This window comes from Crotalus tigris, unplaced genomic scaffold (assembly GCF_016545835.1).
Source record: "Crotalus tigris isolate CLP2741 ecotype Arizona unplaced genomic scaffold, ASM1654583v1 scf7180000018970.2248101, whole genome shotgun sequence".
In the NCBI taxonomy this organism is placed as follows: Eukaryota; Metazoa; Chordata; class Lepidosauria; order Squamata; family Viperidae; genus Crotalus; species Crotalus tigris.
In genome coordinates, this window is record NW_024097302.1 from 1317890 (window position 1) to 1339692 (window position 21803).

A 21803-nucleotide genomic window follows, 5' to 3' on the forward strand; every position below is an offset into this window, starting at 1 on the left:
CACAGCATTATTCCAGTAATTATGCAGACACATCATTATTCTAGTGATTGTTTATTATTCCACATTAATCTGGTCCTCGCAAGGAGACTGCAAGTCAGCAATATTATGCAGGTTTGAGAGCCAAGAGATGACATGATCAGTCATCTTGCTCACAAGATGACCCAACTAAACTGGGTCAACAGCAGCCTGAGGCTAAATGGCAAACACTTGACACACACAATGAGGAACCAGCTAGCAACAATCAGGACACAACAATAAAGTAATTAACACTTTTCAGGCAGGATTAGCAAAGAAATAGTCACTGACCAACAAATCAGAAAAGGCAGATTCAAACTCACCAATCAAAAATGACAAATTTGGAAACTACAAAAAGGTATAAAACCTCTGTTTAAAGATCATTCTGTCTAGCTAGCCCGGGACTCGAGCTGAATTGTCACTCAACTTTGATCCTCGTGATTAAACCTCTCTTTCTGGTAGCTGGCTTCACGATCTATTTCTTCTGTACTGCGCCGTCAAGGAGAATCCCGGCTGGAAGAACCGAACGGGGGAGTTCCTCCCAACACTGGAAAGGTATTTCTGTTCTTTTCCCACAGAAATGTAGAAACAGCCAAGAGTTAATTCGCTTGGCCTCTGGGGATGAGTAGCACAAGGAGGGGGTTATTTTGAAAGTCGGGGTGCTGGGAAAGCAGTGAGCTAAACACCCAGCAGATGGCGGTCAGGGAACCTCATTCCGGCTTCGCTACGCTTTAAACAATAGAGAAAACAGCTCTCCAGTGCGCGCGTGCCCATCGATTCCTCTCCCGCTGTCCTCTGCCCCCTTTTTCTCTTTCTTCCTCGGCAGTCGTTTGGTTCGCGGGGAAAAACCGCGGGAGGAAAACCAACAAGAAAGGGTAGCAATCGCCGTATCCGCCTACCATTAGCAAAGGCTAGGGCATGCTCAGTAGGCGCCAACATCGGCTTGGGAGCAGCCTGTGACTACACCACCCCCGTCTCTTTCTTGCGTCAGATTAATGTTCCGGGGAGGGGTGGTTGAGGGGAGCTGAGAAGGAACCACGCTCGGTTTGTCCGGGGGAGGAGCGGAAAGGGCTGTTGGGGGCGAAGGACTTGGCTCGGAGCGCCGAGCTGGCCCGCGGAACGTTGAGGCTTCTCTTTTGGAAAATTGATACACTTTGGAGCGTTCGCGGTTTCCTGCGGCGCCAAGGCGAGGCCCGAGCCGGTTCTCTTAAGGAACAGCGGCTCCAGGAAGACGGAGGTTGTTGTTTGGAGTTCCACTGGCGGGCCCCTGCGGGGTTTTGGTGAGCGATCTGCTCGGTGTCCGCAGTTCGATGGTTTGTTCCGACCGAAATGAGCCGCCCGTCCTCCGCCGGACCCAGTGCTAACAAACCTTGCGGCAAGCAGCAGCAGCAGCACACGCCATCCCCGGCTGCTGCTCCCGCCGCCAACACCACCGCCGCGGCCGCCACCATCTCCGCTGCCGGAGCCGGCTCTTCCGCGGTCCCTGCCGCGGCCGCTGTGATCTCGAGCCCTGGAGCAGGGGAAAACAGTGGGGGGCCGGTATCGCCTCAGCATCACGAGCTGACCTCGCTGTTCGAGTGCCCGGTTTGCTTCGACTATGTGCTGCCCCCGATCCTGCAGTGCCAAGCCGGGCACTTGGTTTGCAATCAATGCCGGCAGAAGCTGAGCTGCTGCCCCACATGCAGGGGATCCTTGACCCCCAGCATCAGGAACTTAGCGATGGAGAAAGTGGCCTCGGCAGTCCTCTTCCCTTGCAAGGTAAGGCTGGAGGGAGAAGACGGCTGGCACTGCCACCGGGAAGGAAGGTGGGCGGGGAGAGGAACGGGATGGAGCGACGGGAATGGACCCTGTGGGTCTGAGCACCTGCCCTTGAGGTTTCGGCAGGGAATCGCAACTGTTTTTCTAATAGTGGCTTTATAAGATTCCCCGTTCCCCCTTGGGAAGACTTCAGGTGATCGTCTTGAAACTGTACTTCTTATTAGAAAAGTCTCGGGTGTTCCGTTCTCGGGGGGCCTCTCGCTCTCTTACACGCTCGTGAAAGTGAGGCGTAGCATATTTTTATAGATACTCTTCCCTGTCATTCATTCAGACAACCATTCCGGTAGCTCTTTCGCTTAAGCATTGCTTTCTCTTTATTCTTCATATTGGACTGGGCTTCAGCATTTCATGAAACGAAATGATCTGCTGAAGATTTCTGCTCACAAACCATCTGCCGGGTGAAAAATGAACTTGAACAGAATGGTTGCTAACTGCATTTTCTAGGGAAGAGACTGAAATTGAAGTAGAAAGGCACCGGATATAAACCTCACCTAGACCACGATGTAACCAAGTCAATATTCCTGTCTCTGCTCTTGATACTTGTTCTATAGGCTATTTAAAGTAGTATCTTAGGTCAGCAAGTCCTCAAGCAGGTCCTCTTTGGTTGTACTGGTGTTGCTTTTGGCCATGGTTGCTAAGAGTTCCTGGAGTTGCAAACCTATTTACATTTGAAGGATATCAAGTTACAGAATGCTGCCCTAAAGGATTGTTGTAAAAAGATTGAATTAGATGTATGTAAATACTGTAGTCTTGAGGATTTAAAAAAATAGGTATTCTGTATAATCACTAACCTTATTTCATAGATCTTTACAGCAAACTTGTCTCCATAGGTTAGCTGGGGAGTGGGGGGGGGGGAAACCAGAACTTACAGGTTTAATGCCATAATCTTTTTTGACTGTTTGGTTCTTAAAGGTGATGTTGGCTGATTTTCTTATCATTCCTCCCCCCCAATGTTCCCCACTGTTCTTACAAATCTATAGTAAATCACTCTGAAATATAAATAGGAAGTGTGAGGTTTCTTATGAAATGCACATAAAGCTTCCCAGCCTAAATGAGAGACCCTGTAAATCAGTACTAAGAAGGAAAATGAGAAAAATATGAACATTGCTAGTCCAGGAAAGATGAAGCTCTGAATTGGAAATCTGGCTGATTTGGATAAGATATGAAATCAGTCTTGGATGAGATTGCATTGCCATGGAAAGATCAGACTGAATGCTTGTATGTTCACTGCCTGGTGAGTTGCAAAGAATTGCTGTGGCTAGAAAATATTTTTGCAAGCTTCGGCTTGAACAGCAGTTGTGGCTCTCTGTGAAACAATTGAGCATGGCTTGGATAATCTCTTCATTAATTACAAACCAGACAATAGCAAGGTATTTTAAGAGACGGTGCCTGTGTAACTTCAAAGTGCAACTTTTCTGAAGCTGGCAACTTACAGAAAGTTGGGGAACAATCAGATTTTGTACCAACTGTACTGGCTTCCTGTAAATTGATTCTACTTCAGAAGTGCTAATGTAAATAAAGCAATCCCAGGCAGGACTATTTGTAGGATATAATTTTTTCTTATATAATCTTGCCTATGCTTGCAGAATTGTGTAGAGGATATTTTATGAATGTTCACCACCACTAAGGTTTATTACCGTAAATTGACATGGACAAGAAAAAATGTTGCAGCCATTACAGAAAAGGCCCTGTGGTCTATCCCTTTCAGTTCAAATGTTAGGTGAGCTGCAGAAATACTTCCATTTAAAACTTCTTCCGGTTAAATTCATGGCTGGTCTTTAAATTTAAAATTGCTTTTCAAAACTTTCTTATGTTGGTGACTATAGCTATTGTCCAATAGTACTCTTCTTTATACGTTGTTCGATGAAGTTGTAGCACTGAAAAGCCTCTAAAGCACTTTAAATAATAACATGAAATAAATGACCTAGTTAATGGAGAGTGGAGAGGAAATATTCTTAAATATCTGGGGAGCTTCATTATTCAACAGCTACAAAGTAATATGACTGGTAAAACAGGAATAAATGGAGCTACTTTAAAGCACCAGTTCTCACCACTTTGTATTAAAAGCTTAACAACAGTTCAGTGAAATGCATCATAGTTAATGGACCTCCTACAGTAATCCAGCTAGATACTTTTACAGACCCTCTTGGGATGATGCTAATCTCTATGCTGTAGTATTTAGTAGCATAATGTAATATATCATTTAAGCAATCACTATCCACCTGGTGACCTACATACATGTGAACATGTGAACATATTGATTGGGCATGTTAGCTAGAAAAAATGGGCACAGTGATCTGATATCTGAAAGTTTCTTGGTTGAGGGAAGGTTGCTTTAAGCTTTTTATGGCCTGAACGAGTCCTTTCTAGATCTCTCTTCCTTTTAGTTGACTATTTAATATCCTTATATCTTAGGATCCTTCTTCCAAATCTTTATCAGATATTATCAGTTTAGGTTTTTAAAATATGTATCTTTTTATTTACTGCTATATATCTTCATGCAGATGTATATGAACTATCCCTTATATTTCTTTAGGTTGGGGAACCCATTTTAGTTCTCAAAAGTTAGACGCCCAACCATCAAAGTTCATTATTAAATAAAAAGTTTATAGCTAGTCAACATGGTGAACATGGATTCCACAATATAGCACTAGTCCCATAGGATCCTTTTTGTGCTATTTATTGCTTCTTCTTTAAAATGTCTCCTTACCTCTTTCTGCTTTCACGATATTTTTGCTGGTGGAAGCAGTTGCTGTATTGCATCTAAGTGATGGCAAGGGGTAGAGCTTTATTTGACCCTTTTTTATCACTGCTAATCTCAAAAAAACAGTCTCTTAATCTGATATACTGGTATTAGTTTCAAGTGTCTTTTGCTCCCAAGAGTTAGGTTTAAGCCTATCAATATGCACTCTAAACCTTCTAAAGTGTCATTGAGACAGAACTTAAGGTCAGCTGATAAAAGCAAGATTGGAAATGCTACTTAAGTTATCCAGAGGAAAGGCTCCAAAGAAGAAAAGAAAGCTGAGGTTGAAGAAGTAGTGTTGTCCTGTTGATCCCCAGGTATGAATTGAAGGAGGAGAAGAGACTTTAGATACAATAGCTGATTTTCTTTCATTTAGGGGGAAATGCGTTTTGGGTTCCATGTTTGGGTTCTGTAGTTCAGGGGTAAAACATATTGCTTCCTGACGATGTTAGGCAAGAAGACTGAGTTAAACCTTAAGCTGGACACTTTCTGACAATCTGGGGGTCTTGGATTAGATCAGTGGTTCTCAACCTTTTTAATGTTGTGACCCCCAACTGGTCATAAGTCGAGGACTACCCAACAAGATTGTAAGTAAAGGACTTTCCCTGCCCGGGAGCGCCGCACATGCGTGGTGCCGCCCCCTGTGCCAGCCGAGGCATAGCTGGCAAGCGGCAGAGACGGCGCAGGCCGACCACCGGCTGGGCCACCAGCTGGCCCAGCCCAAGGGAGGTAAGGCACCTGCCGGGCCCCATGCATGCCAGCAACCCTCCCTGCGCCCGCCGGCCTTCCACTTCCCACCCCGGCCCTCTTTTACTTACATTTTTAGTAGTTGCTCAGCAGGGAGAGGTGGAAGCTTCCAGACAGCTCGCCTTCGCTGCAAACAACTTGCAGCACCGTTTGCAGAATGGGACTTTTGGCGGACTCAGCAGGGCAGAGACAGCCTGGACAATTCCTATTGGCTTTTGAAAGCCAATAGAATTAGACTCTATTCAAGAGAGTCTATTCTATTGGCTTTCAAAAGCCAATAGAATAAAAGGGAGTAGCACAGCTAAGGAAAAGGGGGGGGGAATGGCGGACTGCATTGTTTGGCGACCCCCGTGAAATGGTCGTTCGACCCCAAATGGGGCCCGACCCACAGGTTGAGAACCACTGGATTAGATGAACCCATGGTGTGATACCTATGTCTAGTTCTGCTCAGCATAAGAATCTATGTTATACTGAGTCAAACCATTCGCTCAATTACTTAACTTGTCTTAGATACTGAAGGCTACAGTTTCCATTAAATTAAATTAATATGGTCTGTAGTTAGGAAAGATGGCAGCTATGGTCCAAATCAACTGGAGAACATTGATAGAGGGAAGTTGTCTTACATTGACTAAGGGTAGTTCTCAGTAGTTTCAGCTGCAGATTTTTTTTCCAGATCTATTTAATTTAGGTATTTCCAAATTTAACTGGGAATATTTTTAATGTAAGCATGTGTGCTACTGTTGAACTAATGGAACTTTTTTCCATTAGGCTACTCAACCTGTCAAGGATGTAATACACCTGTCAGATATCAATCAGCTGTTGTGTCACCAAGAGGAAAATACTTTAGCAAGAAATTTGACAATGTATATCGTGTCATTCTGATCAGCAGATTACCCTATGAAGACTGAATGGCATGACATTAAGAAGATAGCTGGCTTGAAAATTGTACTAAAAGAGCTCATCAATCAAATTAAAGTGACATCAAGTGAACCATCTCAAAATTCAGACCTTGGTTCTCTTTTCTTCAGTATTTTATTAGAAATGGATGAAGAGGTGGAGGGAATGCTTACCAAATTAACTGATTATACAAAACTCAGTGGACTAGCTAATACCTTAGAAAAGAGAAATGAAAATGTCAGAAAATAACAGAGTAACATTTAACAGTGAAAAATTCTTCAGTTAGGAAACAAAAATCTGAAGCATAATACATGATAGGGAATACTAGCTTAATAATAGTACTTGTGAAAAACAGATTAGTAATTGATTTCACATTAAATATGAGCCAGATGTGTCGTGTGGTTGCAAAAAAGACAAATACAAAATTGGGCTGTGTCAACAAAGTTATTGTCCCAATCCCAGGAAGTAATCATTCCATTGTATTCTATGATGGTCAGACTCAGTTCAAGTGCATCGGAATACTCAAGTTTCAAAGAAGATTAATGTGAATGATTGGGAAATACAAGTTAAGGTTCATGAAGAAAAGAACAAAGGAACCGGGTACGCAAGACAATTAAGATACTTTAATTGTCTTCAAGTGCATGAAATGATATCACACAGAATATCAAGATCTGCTCTCTTTTTATTAGAGTTCAGGACATAAAATAATGGATCAAAGTTATAGGAAGCCAGATTTTGATTGAATATGAACAAAAGTTTCTTTAACAGTGAGAGCAGTGAGATGGAATAAGAACAGTGAGACTAGAAAAGTGGAGTAATTGGTGTCAATGTTGTACTGCTCTACTGCTTGATTGGATGTGTTTAAGTGAAAGCTAGACAGTCATTGGTCTTGGGTGCTTTACTTTGGATTCCTGCTCAGACCAGGAATTGGACCTGATGATGTGAAGTTCTCCACTTTAGGATTCCATGAAATGGCAAAGGAGCTTGGTAGAGCTTATGTGAGCCACTATGGACATCTTATGCACGTTGTTTGGATTGGCATAATGCAAATTAAACATGCTGAAGGTAACTATATGGGAAAAGTGAACCTAATTTATTTTACTGACAGGCAAAACTATAATGATTTAAATTTTCATTGCCATTTATATTTTAGAGGCCCTTTATTCTGCAGAAGCTACTGTGTTTATAATTTTTTTTCAATAGGAATTATATATACTATTAAAAATCAAGCACACATTCAAAATGTGTTTAACAGATGCTGGTTTCAGGCTCAATATATGCTAATAAACTGTTGCTCAAATAAACTGTTGCTCAGTTAAGAATCCCGAGAAACAGAAGAAGCAAATTATGCACAGTGACCTGGGAATAAGTCTTTTGAACACTGAGTAAATATGGATATAAGCCACACTAAAAGTTCAGTTATCACTTGGGAAATTGGCAAAATCAGCTTACTTCATACATAGTATTTCTCGCCTGCTCATATTAAAAATATTAAGATTAAGACAGGTATACATATTAGTATCCATGAGAATTTATTTTACAGTATTTACTTTAAAAATTTCCAAAAGGACTTTTATCACAAGCCAGTTTACAAAATGAAATAAAGTAAAGCAAATTACACCAAAATACACACATAGTAATCAGCAGGTGAAAGTCCAATTACAATAGGAAAGTTTGCAATATTTAAAAAAATAAAATGGATTTTTTAAATTTTGGGGTAAATAATTGTCACCTGAAGTCAGCAAAACTGGTGCCAACCATACTTTCTTGGGAGTGAGAATATTCCACATCTGAAGTCCAGGTTGGACTTTAAGATCTTCACTCTCCTGATATATTCTAATCTTCTTTTTGACTTCAGTGTACTTTATGTTGTCAGATTAAATGGTGCCCAGTTGTTTGTAAAGGTGGTCTTTAGCCAGACTCTTGATATTATTTCCATAGGGCATCTTGATTCCTTCACTATTTTTACTCTGTTGATGGTAGGTGTGGCACGTTTGTCCAGGGCAAACTCCACTGCAATATCTTGGCTGTATATAGAGACTGTGTTGAGCAGCTATTCTATTTCAGATGGTGCTTTTCCATAGAGCTTCAGATCGTCCATGTAAAGGAGGTGGGATACTTGCCAGATATTTCTGACAGCCATAGTCTGATTTGTTCAGTATTTTTGTCAGAGGAATCACTGCAATAACAACAGTAGTGATGATAATGAATCTCCTTAAAAAATTCCTCTCTTGATAGTAACCTCTCCCAGGCTATCACCATTGTGCCATTGATCTTTTCACAAAGTTTCTGATATTTCTCTTGAGTTGAGTAGGTTAGTCTTTGGCAATCTAGTTCCTTAGAACTTTACTTATACAGCATGGTCAGTATCAGCATTGGCTGGAAATTCAGTGAATTGTAGTGCAGCTCACCTGAAAGACCTTAGGCTGGAAAAAAATGAATATGAGACAAAACCATTTATATGCATAATTACGCTTGCTTTAATATCAGCATCTTGGAACAGGTGGTTTCCCACATTGGTGGGAAACAAATACATCTTCTTTCATGTTTCACATACATCTTCTTTCATGTTTCACATTTTTGTCCCCCTATTTGCATTTCCTATTCTTACATCTCTGCTTAAAATCTTTATTGCTTGTGGTCTATTATTTTTAAAACTCCTGCTTTGCTTCTTGAGTCATCTCTCTTCCTGACTATATTTGCCTCAGAATTTGACTGATATGAGCCAGAAGGCTCTAGCACTTCCCTCTGACCCGCCTGTATGTGTGAAAAAGATTTTTTTTTCTTTTTCATATCTGCCTCAGTTAAGGGCAACACTGTCAAACTTTTCCAATGAAGTCAGGGAGAAAATCTTAGCTGTTTCTCTTTTCTCCTGTAAGTTTGAACATTCCATATCTGCACAAACCATATAAACACAGGATCATTAGCACTGAATCAAAATAAATATGTATCCAAAACACCCTTTATGATTATTTCCTTGAGCTATTTCATTTTGTTAATAACCTGGGTAAGAAATCCATAATGGAAGGCAGGAATCTGTTACCAGAAAGTTTCTATAAATTGATTTCATGGGGTCTAGAGGAAAACGAAGAATATATACTACTAATTTTACCTCATCTCTTAGTTTTGAACTTCACATTTTGAACTTCAACTCTAAGCACTATATCCACTTATTTCATTCAGACTTGTGTTTTGTGTTTTCAGGTGTACAGTTAAAACCTCTGAAGGGTGCATCTCAAAATCATTCCTGAAGTGGGCAGTATCAGTTGCAGAGGAGTTGGTGCAGGGAAGGCAGATTTCACTTTTCCTGATCTAACTTACTAAGGAAACCGACTCCTTGTGGACATATAGCTAATAAAGCTATTTGTATCTTTCAGAGATATTTGTAGGTATTAAAGAAAGGATTGTATAGTACATTGGCCAAGAAAAATCAGTACTATTTATTAGCCTTTGTCAGTTGTCCATTTAAGCCCACCTGTTTGGAAGAATGGGAAATATTCTTCCAGTTTAACATAGGTGTTGCCAAAAACTTTCAAAACAGTAGGCTCATGTTACTGTTACCTATATAATGTCATTGTGTCGTGGTCACCCAAAGAGTTAATAGCCTCCAAGGAAAACAGGGAAATCATAGCACATTACTAGAAGTACTAGTTTTTCCTGCTTGAGAAGAATACCACGGAAAAAATGCAGTTCATGTATAACATAATTAGAGCAGATAACTGATTTCAAAATTGTGTTGGTCAACCCATCTATCTTTTAAACTGATTTACAGTGATCGCAATACACTAAACCAGGGATGGCGAACCTTTTAGAGACTGAGTGCCCAAACTGCAACCCAAAACCCATTTATATATCATCAGGTGCCGGGTGGGCGTGGCCCATTGGGTAGGTGTGGCCAATTGGGTGGGCATGGCCCATTGGGTGAGCGTGGCTGCAGTGGTAACGGCAGACTGGCTTGGACTAAAAAGTTCAATCAATTCCTTGGGTTTTCTTAGAGAAGATGGAAATCTTATTAAGCAAGTCAAGGATCAAAGACAAACCCATATCAAGAGAATTTATGGGGTATTAGTTGAAATGGACTCAGAAACGGAATTAATTAAAGATTGTATGATTAGATGGGCGCAGAATTTTGGTGTCCCAGTCTCATTGGACATTTGGGAAACCATTTGGGTGAGAAATGTCAAATTTACACAAGCACAGAACCTTAGGGAGAATTTTTATAAAATGTTTTATAGATGGCACCTTGATCCACAAAAAATGTCTCTTATGTACCCTGACGTGCAACCCAAATGTTGGAGATGTGGTTATAAGGATGCTTCCTATTATCATATTTGGTGGTCATGCAGAGAGATAAAAGCATTTTGGATCAAAATATGGTGGAATATCCAGAGAATTTTTAGAAGGAGGGTAAAATTTACTCCGCAATTATTTTTGTTAGGCATTGTTACAGATTGTGATACAAAGGAGGTTGTATTGATGTTAAATTTGATTACAGCCGCTAGGCTGTTAGTAGGACAATATTGGAAGAAGGAATCTTTGCCTACATTGCAGGAATGGTTTCTTAAAGTAGCTTATCTGGCGGAAATGGCAAAGATTTCGGCTTTCTTAAAGCAACAAACGCAAGAGAAGTTCCTTGCTGTTTGGGACAAATGGATAAAATTTATACAATTTAGATTGGGTATACAAAAATATCACATAGCTTTTTTATAAGTTTTATTTTATATATATATATAGATATTTTTTTATATATATATATATAATATAAATTTTTTAATTTAATTTTTTATTTTTATTTCTTAATTTTTAATTAAGCCTATATTCTGCTCTGGGAAGCTCAGGGGGGGGAAGGGAGGGTTTTTGTGAGGGGTGGGGGATGGGGTTTTTTTTTTTTTTATATATGTAATGTTTAGTTTCTTTTTTGTATATGTTGTCTTTTGTTTTGTATTGTTTTTGTCTTTTTGTAAAATTTATAAAACTTTCAATAAAAAAAAAAAAAGTTCAATCAATTCCAACTTGGCAAGATCTTTTTTTTCCCCGCAAGAAGTTGATTGATTTTTTTTTTTGCATGGCGGCAGAGGCCTAAAGCAAAAAGATTTTATGAAACCCAGCTGAAGGCCTAGAACTGGGGCAACGGCACGTGTGCCCACAGAGAGGGCTCTGCGTGCCACCTGTGGCACGCGTGCCTTAGGTTCGCTACCATGGCACTAAACTTTTATATTATCAACCAACTTAGCTATCTGGAGATCTGTCCCAGCTAGTTGTCAGAACCAAATTGACTTTGGCTGGTCTCAAAAAGCTTTAAAACAGGTGGAGTAGTAACAGAAGTTTAAGCTAGAAATGGAATATATTAAATCTATTATGTTATTTGTGAGAAATAGAGATGATAGTGAATGTATTAAGTTGAGCTGTTTGTGTATGTTTTTCACCTTGAATTGTTTGTTTACATCACTTTTCTACAGCAGCTCAGAAAGCTGTATGAATTTTTCCCTGAAGTCAACAACTGACAAACTTCTTTTGAAGGAGTTTTTGCCTTCTTACTCACTCTGTATGAGAATTCTAGGAGGACCCTGATCATGAAAAGCAAAAGCAAAAGTTGAGATGAATCCAGAAAACTTCAATCATTTCAATCATTTTAAATAATTAAACCAATTTAAATTAAATTACTGAACTAATGAATTAATTTGAAGGAGATCATTTTACCTATATATTTGAAAAAAAAAGGATTGCCTTTGCAGCTAAATGGTCATTGCTAATTTGCTTTGGAAACATCATGCACTTTGGTTATGGGACCACTTTAGTGCTCCAAATCAAGAAACTTTGGGGTTTGTGAAGTTAGCAGGGGGAAAAATTGCTGTATTGATCTTTTATGCCCTTTCAAATATAAACTCATTAGTAGACTCTGACTCCCTAAGAATGGCAGCACAGCTGCTTTTGGTTTATTGTTTTGGAACAATATCCAATAGTATTGACACAATTTTTATGCCAAGAACAGAAGATATAACTGATGACCAACAGAGAGGGGTGATTAGGGCATCAAAAACAAGCACAGATACTCTCTCCTCCCTGAACCTATTTCTTCTTACAATTAATAGCTTTGGAGGTTTTTGTTCATAAAAAGCTGAGGTGCCCACCAATCTGTTTGCTGAAGTGGGCAATCTTTGGAATAGATTTTCAGGAACAAGTATCATCTTGCACCTCAGATGCTGGTCTAGCATTGAGAAAGCCTAACTTCAAACCTACCCTTTGCTACAGAAATTTGCTGTGTGACTTTGGACCAGCTTTATCTCTCAACCACATCACAGGTTTATTGTTGGAACTCCCAAAGAAAAGGTGAGATATTAATCCATTTTTAAAAGAAATCTCCTAACTTCTGGGTAGAACTTAACAGTTGCCAACATGGTTATCTGCTTAAACAGGTGATTTTAACATCGGCCTTAGGTGTGTGTTTGATTAAGATTCACTCTCTTCTTAAAATTTCTGAATGCCAGGCAGGATGGTTGCCACAATTCATGTTTCCAGGGCACCTGGCTGCACCTCACTCCTCTTTTGTTTTTTCTGTTACCAATAAATCCAACACTGGAAGGTTTCCAGGGATTTCTTGTTAGAGAAAAAAGAACTAGACAGCTTTAACCTGGGCAGAAATACTAGACAGGTGACAACTAATATGATATTCTGGCTGAATGACTGACATGTGACTGAGAAATATTGTACATGTCAAAGGAAATTTCCAGAAAGTTCCATTTTAAGGGGATGGGGAGGTTGTCTGAATCAACTATGGTTACTATGAAGGTCTAGACCAGTGGTTCTCAACCTTTTTAATGCCGCAACCCCCAACCGGTCGTAAGTCGAGGACTACCCAACCGGTCGTAAGTCGAGGACTTTCCCTGCCCAGGAGCGCTGCACATGTGTGGTGCCGTCCCCTGCGCCGGCCGAGGTGTAGCTGGCAAGTGGCAGAGATGGCGCAGGTTGCAAGTGGCAAGTGGCAGAGACGGTTGCAGCTTGATCAGCCATCAACATATTAAATTGTGTTTTTAACAATTCTATAGCTCCTTTCACCTTTTCATCTGAAGGATTTGAAATTAAAAGCTTCTCTTTTAATTTAATCTCATCTTCTAATTCTTTACGTTTCTGAGTCTGCTTCTGTCTATGAAAATTGTTCATTTTTATCAAAATCCCACGCATAAAGGCTTTACTTGCATTCCATACCATTGACATTGATGTTCCCTTATTCATATTTAAAACAAAATATTCCTTTAAACATTCCTTTAGTTTTTGAACATTTTTTTCTTGTTTAAATAAATTCTCATTCAACCTCCAGGATCTCCTCTCTTCTTTCTCAGCGACCAATTCCATCCAAACTGGACTATGATCTGTCAGTGTCCTAGGAAAGATTTTAATATTCTTCACCCTGTTATATAAATCTGTTGTAATCAAAAAAAAGTCAATCCTTGAAAAGGATTTGTGTCTGTCTGAAAAAAAGGTAAAGTCTCTTTCCTCTTGATTACGTTCACGCCAATAGTCTCTCAGTTCCCAATCTTATTTCAATTCAAAAAAGGCTTTAGGTAGTTTAGCCTGTTTGAAAAAAGTAGAAGAACCTTTTTTATCCTTTTGTGTATCTAAAACACCATTCCAGTCTCCCATTAATATCACGGACCTGTAGTCCAACAAAGTTATTTTCTGATGTAGCAACTTATAAAATTGTTCCTGTTGCTGGTTTGGTGCATACAGTCCCACAATAAGTATTTTCTTACCATATAAACCAAGTTCAACCATAACATATCTTCCTTGGGGATCTGATTCTACCAAACAAGCTGGTAAATTTTGCTTAACATAAATTACCACACCCCCTTTTTTCCCAGGGGCAGGAGATATAAAATGAGATCCCAAGCGAAGGTTAGCTAAGTATTTTTGATCTTTAAGTAAAATATGAGTTTCCTGCAAACAAATAATGTCATTGTTGTGTTGCTTTAGATAATGAAAGATTTTCTTTCTCTTCTGGGGGATGTTTAAACCGTTAACATTCCAGGTCAGGAACTTTGCCATCTCCCTCAACCAGGAGCCTGGAGAAGATTCCCTCAAGATCTGCTACTGAAGAATGTGTTGCAGAACTTTTGGGTCTTGCTCCTCCCACCGGCATTGAAACAATCTGATGAGCAGATTCTTTAGCTTCTTTCTTCTGTTGCTCCTTTTCCTTACATTTATATGCTGCACGGGTCATTCTCTGTTCTTTAACCTCTGCTTGACGCATCCATTCCGCCTGCCCAGCAGCCATCAAGCCTGATCCCTCAGACTGCTGTTCCACCTCTTTATCACTCAAGGCTCTCTGAGTCATAAATGAGGATGAGCCTGCACCCAGGATCGTATTATAAAATTCTTTAGCTTTAGCAACTGTGTTAAGTCTATAACGTGTCCCCGCATGGCTCAAAACAATACCCATCGGAATCTCCCATCTGAATGAAATCAGTCTTGCTTTGAGTTCATTTGCTAAAAAAGCAAAATCTTTTCTGCTTCTTAAGATTTTGGATGGGATTTCCTTTAAAATAATAATATCTTGAGCAGCAATCTGGAATCTTTTGTTATAAAAAGCTTGTAAAATCTGATTACGCAGAGACTTCTTAGCAAAGTAGATCACCACATCTCTAGGCAAATTCTTCTGTTTTGCAATCCAAGAGTTAACTCTGTAGATTTTTTCCACTTCTCCACGTAATTCATCTTTATCTATATTCAGAACAACAGCCAAATCATTGATCACCATTTCCATCAGAACTTGATTCTTATCTTCTTTAAGGCCTCTGATTCTCAAGGCATATTCCATCTGTCTGTACTGAAACATAAGAATATCATCTTGTGAGGTTTCCACTTTTTTCTCCATATCTTGAAATTTATAATCCAAAAATTCTACTTTTTCTTCGACTTCTTCCACTCTGGAGTCCAGCTTCACAACCACAGAAGCCAATCCAGATAAAGCTGAGACTATATCTTCCCTCAAAATAGTATTGTTCTGTACATAAAACTCCTTCATTTCCTTCTTCAATTCTTCCTTAGTTTCAGATTTGCTCTGTTCCAGAAGTTGCTTCACTTCCTCCCTAAATTGAGACACAGCCTTTCCCATTATATCCTTAAAATCTTGTGCAGATGTGCCTGATGGGGGAGGAGAAGGTGGAGATATAGCCTTAGGTTGTTGCACCGGTGGTGTTACTTTAAGTTGTTGTTGAACAGTTGCAGTAACAGGAGAAGAAATCACCTTAGAAACTATAGAAGCTGGTTGTCTCTTTGAAGCCATTTTAAACTATCTTTCTTTCTTCTTAAAAAAGGGAAAAAAAATACTTAAATCCTTACAAATAAAAAGACCAGGAAAAATACAATAAAAGTAAAAACTCCCAAGGCATTTTAAAAGAAAAAAAAAGGCTTAAGAAAAAAAACAATGTTAAGCATACAGTTCAATCAGTCCGTCTTTTCTTTCCGGAGATAGGAAAAAAAAAAAACTTTCAAGACGCCATTTTACTTTCACTCTCACTTTCCGCCCAAAGAAAAGAAAGTGAAAAAAAGAAAAGTCAGCTTATACTAAAAAGAAAAAATTAAGAAAAATAAATCTCTAACTCTAAGTAAAATCCTTTAAACAGTTCTGTCCGCTTTAAAAGTCACTCACCAAGCAGCTTTGAGTGCGGAGATGGTAGCGGCGTTTCGCTTTGCTTCCGAAGAAGCAAAGACAGCTGAGAGGCGGAGAAGGCAATGAACTCCGAGGGAGCACTCTTTCTACCCCCCTAAAAAAAAAATCCAGGGAAGGTTAAGAGGTTCTACCTCTATTCATGCAGTCTCTACCCCTTCCCTTCGCCCGGGAAGGAGATTTCGAACCGCGAGCCAGCTGATGAGCGCTGTGCTCCGCGGATCTGACACCGTCTCAGAAGGACGGCTACAAAGTAGCTGCCATCATCGCCGCTTTAACCACCGGAAGTCCAAAATCTTTATATTTTCCACAAATGTTGTTGATAAATCAGATTGGGCAGAGCAGCTATTGATCCTTTTTATAGTTGTTGGTGCATTTAATGGACAATTTATGAATTGCTTTGAGTTTCTTATTCACAAGGGCAGAATTTTGGCTGCTCTAGGTTGGATCTTTGTAATGTTTTGAATGAAATTAGATTGTAACAAGTACTCTAGACATGGCAAGAGCCAGCCACAGGATTTTTTTGGGGGGGGGGTAATTTGTTATTTTAAGAATAGGTTCAGATTGGCTTTGCAAATATTACTGGGGGAGGATGGGGGGTTGTAAAGCTATAGGAGACATAACCTTAGTTACAAAACATTAATTTACCAGAATACTTCTTAAACATCCTATAGGATATTATATAGTATTACTATGATCTAGGCCAGAGATTCAAAGAAACACATTTATTCAGGTCAGATTAACAATTACAGGTACAGTTGTATAATATATGACATTTAAGTTAGCATGTTAGCCTTGAGTAAGTTTTTGGCTTAGCACTTGTTGCACAAATTTAGCCTGTTTGGTTAACTTAAGGGTTAATTCAGTGGCTGGGTTAAACAGGTAATATAACCTAGTCATGCAGCTGAGCTGCTACGCACAAACAAGTTTTAAAGAGGTATTAGAGAAAAGAGGGATCTATATCAGCAGAACTGAGAAATCTAAGAAAGGAAATCAAGAACTATAAGGCTTCCCAGAGTCACCTTAGAGTGAAGATCGGCAGCATAAAAATATAATAAATAAATAAAAGGGAAAATCCTAAGCATGGCACAGAAGACAGACTGTGACATTATCTCCAACAGCTCCACAGCTCTTAAGTTCTAAGTGGTTGACCCCGTCAGCTCAGCTGTTGCTTCCTATTAGGGCTGTATGACTCTGATTCCCAAAGAAGTTACAATATTTCTCCAAGAGATCTTGACCCTTTATCCATTCAATCCTTTCTTCTCAGACACAATATTGTTTTAAGTTCAGAAGTGGAGCTAGAGTCAAGAATTGGATTTGAACAAGACTGGAACCTGCTGCTTTGAGTAGCTTTCCACTTTTTATTTTGTTAAAAAAATTAAAAGATCAAACTGACATAGTTTTATGGTCAAGAAAAGGTCTCTGTAGACACATACATAGGGCTTGTGGGCCTGGAGATTCTAAAGTGTTATATCATACTACAATATTATTGGTTTGGTATCAGTGTTTGAAAAGCAGAAAATACTGCAAATAAAAGTATTGTGTGGCCTTGTTTGTGTTTATTGAAATCCCTTGTGAAGCTTGAGAGAGCCCGTCTAGCACTTGATGTTGTAGAAGACGTCATGTGATATATCATGACGTATCACGACTTTTTTCACATTGCCAGAGCTGGGTGGGCGCAGCATTTGTATGATGTAACTGGCCCACGGGCTGGTAATTTGACACCCCTGTTGTTAGACAAGATATTGGAAAGCCCCATTCCAAACTATTTATTGAGCCATGAATAAACTGAGCTCATGAGTGCCCTTGGTTCAGTTGCCATTAAACATTAAATCTTTACTTTTAACGGACTTTCTTTCAGTAGATTTTGGCTACTGGGAATGAAATCTGTATTGACACATGATTTTTTGTATTTAATATACATTACATAAATCACATCAATTTTGAGTAAGTATATAAAAATTGCAAATGTTCAGATTCATCCTTAAGCTATATTTCCCCCACTTTGTTCCATAGAAATTTTACTGTATTAGATATGTTATTTTCTGATTCTTTCCCCAGTTGTTTTCCCACAAATCAAGGCTATCTGTTTGATCTGAAGTAGGAAAAGAGAAATGCTACCCATAGTTTTGCAATCCCATTTGCTTGTTCTGTCATTTTCTGATTCACTTGTGGTGCTTGCTATTTCAGTACTTTTAATACGTTTCCTTTCCATTCCTGTTACACCTCTTTCCTCTTAAAGAAGCAGGTTGGAGGGTTTCATACATAAAACAAAGTCTAATGGGAATTCTTTGCTTTTGGCCTAGCATAATGTGTAAAATCGGCCATTGTTATCTGCCAGTCATATATTTTTCATGCATACTAGACATCTTAAGCTGTTGTTAATTTGAGTGAACCCAATATTTATATAGGGATTTCAGCTTTGGTACAGGATTGATTTAGTGTTCTTGGGTTATAATTTTCATTGCTCATTGGCAAAGATTATAAACTTGGATGTGCATCCCAGCTCAGCTTGCAGCCTGTCTCAGGAAATAATACATTTATTATAAAACTGTTTCTTTTAGAAAAAAATCTGGAGTTCATCTTAGAAATCCTATAATAAAATTATAAGCCTTGCCCTGGAGAGCTACAATTCAACAAGCTGCCACAGGTATTACTGACTTTTCTTCCTCACTCAACTCTGATTTATGCACACCTGGCCTTCAGGTGAGAGTATTAAGTAAACTGCTCAGCTATATGAACACCTGCACTGTGCAGATGGCACTGCTGCATTGCTAGGCAAGCTTTTGCTGACGTAATGCACGCATCCTTTGCTCTCCTTTGTCTCCCCCGCCCCTCTAAGTTGCCTAGTTCAGGTTTACTCAGCTTCAGAAGAACAGCTTGTGTAGATCTGCTGATTGCCAGTATTGTTTTCCAACTGCAGATTGTTCTCATCTATTGCGGATTAACAGCTGCTTCATCTGCCTGCAGCTTTTCTCTGGCTACAAGCAGCAGCTTTCGTAGCACTTGAGGTCAAGACAGCCCCACTTCCCTGGATATCTGAACTGGGATGGAGGCTTCTGAAAAGATGGATGGGAAATTTAATCACAGAGTTTAGCAGACATTAGAGGGTTCATTTGGGGACTGTTTTTTCTGGAAACAACAGACTTCTGTCTTTTGTCCATACCTGAACAGTAAAGATAACCTGTCCTAAAGTGAGAATCTGAGACATATAATGCCCAAAACATCTTAAGTAAACCAAAATACTCAGTAGCTCAAGAAGAAAACAAAACATGAGTCATCTAGAATTTATAGTATAATGACTGTAACAGACACTATTTAGGACAGACAGGCAGAATATTAGCAGAGCACCTCCGTGAATATCAACTGGCAATCAAAACACACAATGAAAACTCTTATCTCATAGCGCATGGTCAGACTCAACTATAGTTTCAACTGGGAAACTGAGCATCCTAGACCAAGCTAAATCTAAAAATGCCAGGGAGTCAAACAAATTAGCCATCAATGGGCACATGGAGAAATCACACTTACAAAACTTTCAAAAGAGACAATAAAAAAGCTAAGAAGGAAACTAAAAATGCAGAAAACATCCACTTTAGCAGCCTATGCCCAGATAAGTAGGGATTAATATGAGACAAACAGTCAAGCAGGAAACGATACCCAGATCAAGGGACTACCAAGGAGAAAACCACACCCCACCAAAACTGGTAGGGCATGCTACTGTATATAAACAGGGAGAAAACTCTACACTCATTTGCACTGATGATGTTATCTGTTGGTAATGAAATGTCTGCAAGAAAACGTATCTGCTCAGACAGCCCCACAGTTCAATCCTAAACTATGTACATTCTCTTCTATGGGATTCTCTTCTAGCAAACAAATAGTGTTCATAATTTTTCCTAAAACATTAGGAAATCACTTGTGTCTAAATTCTGTGCTCAATCTATAAAGCTATGTTCAGACCCTATAAAAGAAGTGGGTGATTTAATCAATGAGATTTTGCTGTACTCTCAAATTGTATAGAGTTGTTTTCATTTTTATGATCTAGTCTGGTAATAAAAATATCTTCTTTCATTCTGGCAAGGCTACAGTACTATCAAAAAATATCATGTATATAAGATTTCTGTGTTCAAACTATTTTGAGTTACTGTCCTTGAAATTCCTTTTTTTTTTCACTTGATACATAGAGAGCAGTGAAGATCAACGCAGATCTCTAAATATTTTGTAGCTCCCATATTTCCCAGACCATTGGCTTGTATTTATGGACTACAGTAGAGCACTAGATTGCCTACCCAAGTTTAGATGGAAACTACGAAGGCTGCCTACATCTTTAAATCTGAAACTTTGCCCCAGTACAAAGTAAAAGATGGGTTGGAAGCACGATGCTCATGGATTCCAAAAACTAAATGAAATTTAAATTTAACATTAAAATACTGGACATTAGGTGTAGTAGCTATATTTCACATGCGATCCCGTGAAAGAATGATAAAATCCTATCAGATTTCAGAGTTCTTTTGTAATACTAGAAGATTAGATTGCTGATGAGATTTCATGTGATTGCTGTAACATTGATTCCTGGCTTTGGCAAAGATTACTGACTCTGCTGTAAATCAAATACATTTCGCATTTGTTCAGTTTTCACAATTCTCCCACTATTCAAAGAGAGCACATGATACTCCATCTCTTTCCAGTTTCTTTTTCCTCATAAGTTAAAAATTTGCATCCAAATACAAATTGTCAGAATCAAGTTATATTTCCTTTCTATCTATCTTCTCTGATCTAAAACCAATTCTTACCCTTTCCTGGATCCTGCCATACTCCCAAGGGGGAGGGGGGATATGCATGCGGGTGTTATTACTCTCACTTCCTCTATTCACTACAAAGTAAACTTTTGTTTATTCAACTTCAGGTCTACTAACCATTACAATGTAACCATTTGCCTCTCATCCTATGTCTCTCTGAACTTCTCCTTATCCGCCAGCTAGGAAAAGGGGGGTGAAAAGATACATCAAAATAAGGTGTGAGGAACTGTTGAATGCACAACAATGTTATCTTTCCTGGATTTAACACCTAGAAATCTGCCGGTCTGAATCACCCCGAAAGACCTGCGGGGTGGGGGCTGCTTAGGGACACTTTAAAACATCAATTTGTAAGGAAATCCCTCAGATCCTGTCTATCATGCCTGCTATCAATTTCTCTTAATAAAAGTTCCTATTGGAAGAGATCATTTCCAAGAGTTCTGCTTTCTTAAGATGTGGATTGAAGTGGTTCCTTACACAAATTCTCTACTTGCCTGGACCAAGCCTAATATATTAGTCTTAATAATAAGCTAATTGCAGAATACAGTTGCTGCATTTCAAAAGTTCTATTTCTGATTGTATATCTAATCTGCAGGGTTACAATTAACTAATTTAGAAATAATAATATAAGCAAACAATTAACTGTGTGCCTAGCACAGCATGTGCCAACCTGGTCAGCTCCTGAGACTGTGGCTAGCCATGATTATGGGAGGTGAGGTGGGGGTAACAGTCTCAAATAAAATGTGAAATAATTGGAAGGGAACAGATTAAAAAACATTACAAGTATCAGCTTTCTGTATTCAGATTTCAAGGATTTAGGTATAACTTGCATAAACTCTAATGATCCATTCATTTCTGGGTGGTACACGACTTTATATTTCTTTGTTTAAATGGATTTTCTCATGTGGCTTTTACATTTGCTTGTGGACAATAGATCATAACTGTAATCTGAGTGGAGTACTTCAGAAGAGTTTAGAATAATATTTTTCAGTCTCAGCAACTTTTTAAGATGTATGGATTTCAACTATCGGAGTTCTGCTGAAGATGAATTGCTGAGCTTGAGAAACACTAGTTCACAGCATCTTAGAAGATGCTCAAGAGACATCCTTTCAAGGAT

At 39.1% G+C, this 21803-nt stretch overlaps 1 protein-coding gene across 1 annotated transcript in view; it reads left to right on the forward strand.

Moving 5' to 3' along the window:
• Window positions 1-442: 442 nt before the first annotated feature.
• The window catches only part of SIAH2 (siah E3 ubiquitin protein ligase 2), a 33440-nt gene continuing 12079 nt past the window's right edge, over window positions 443-21803 (forward strand). Inside the window, exon 1 of the mRNA XM_039357936.1 lies at window positions 443-1773. Coding sequence (XP_039213870.1) covers window positions 1345-1773 — 429 coding nt within the window. The 5' untranslated portion in view covers window positions 443-1344. The remainder of the gene's footprint in view (window positions 1774-21803) is intronic.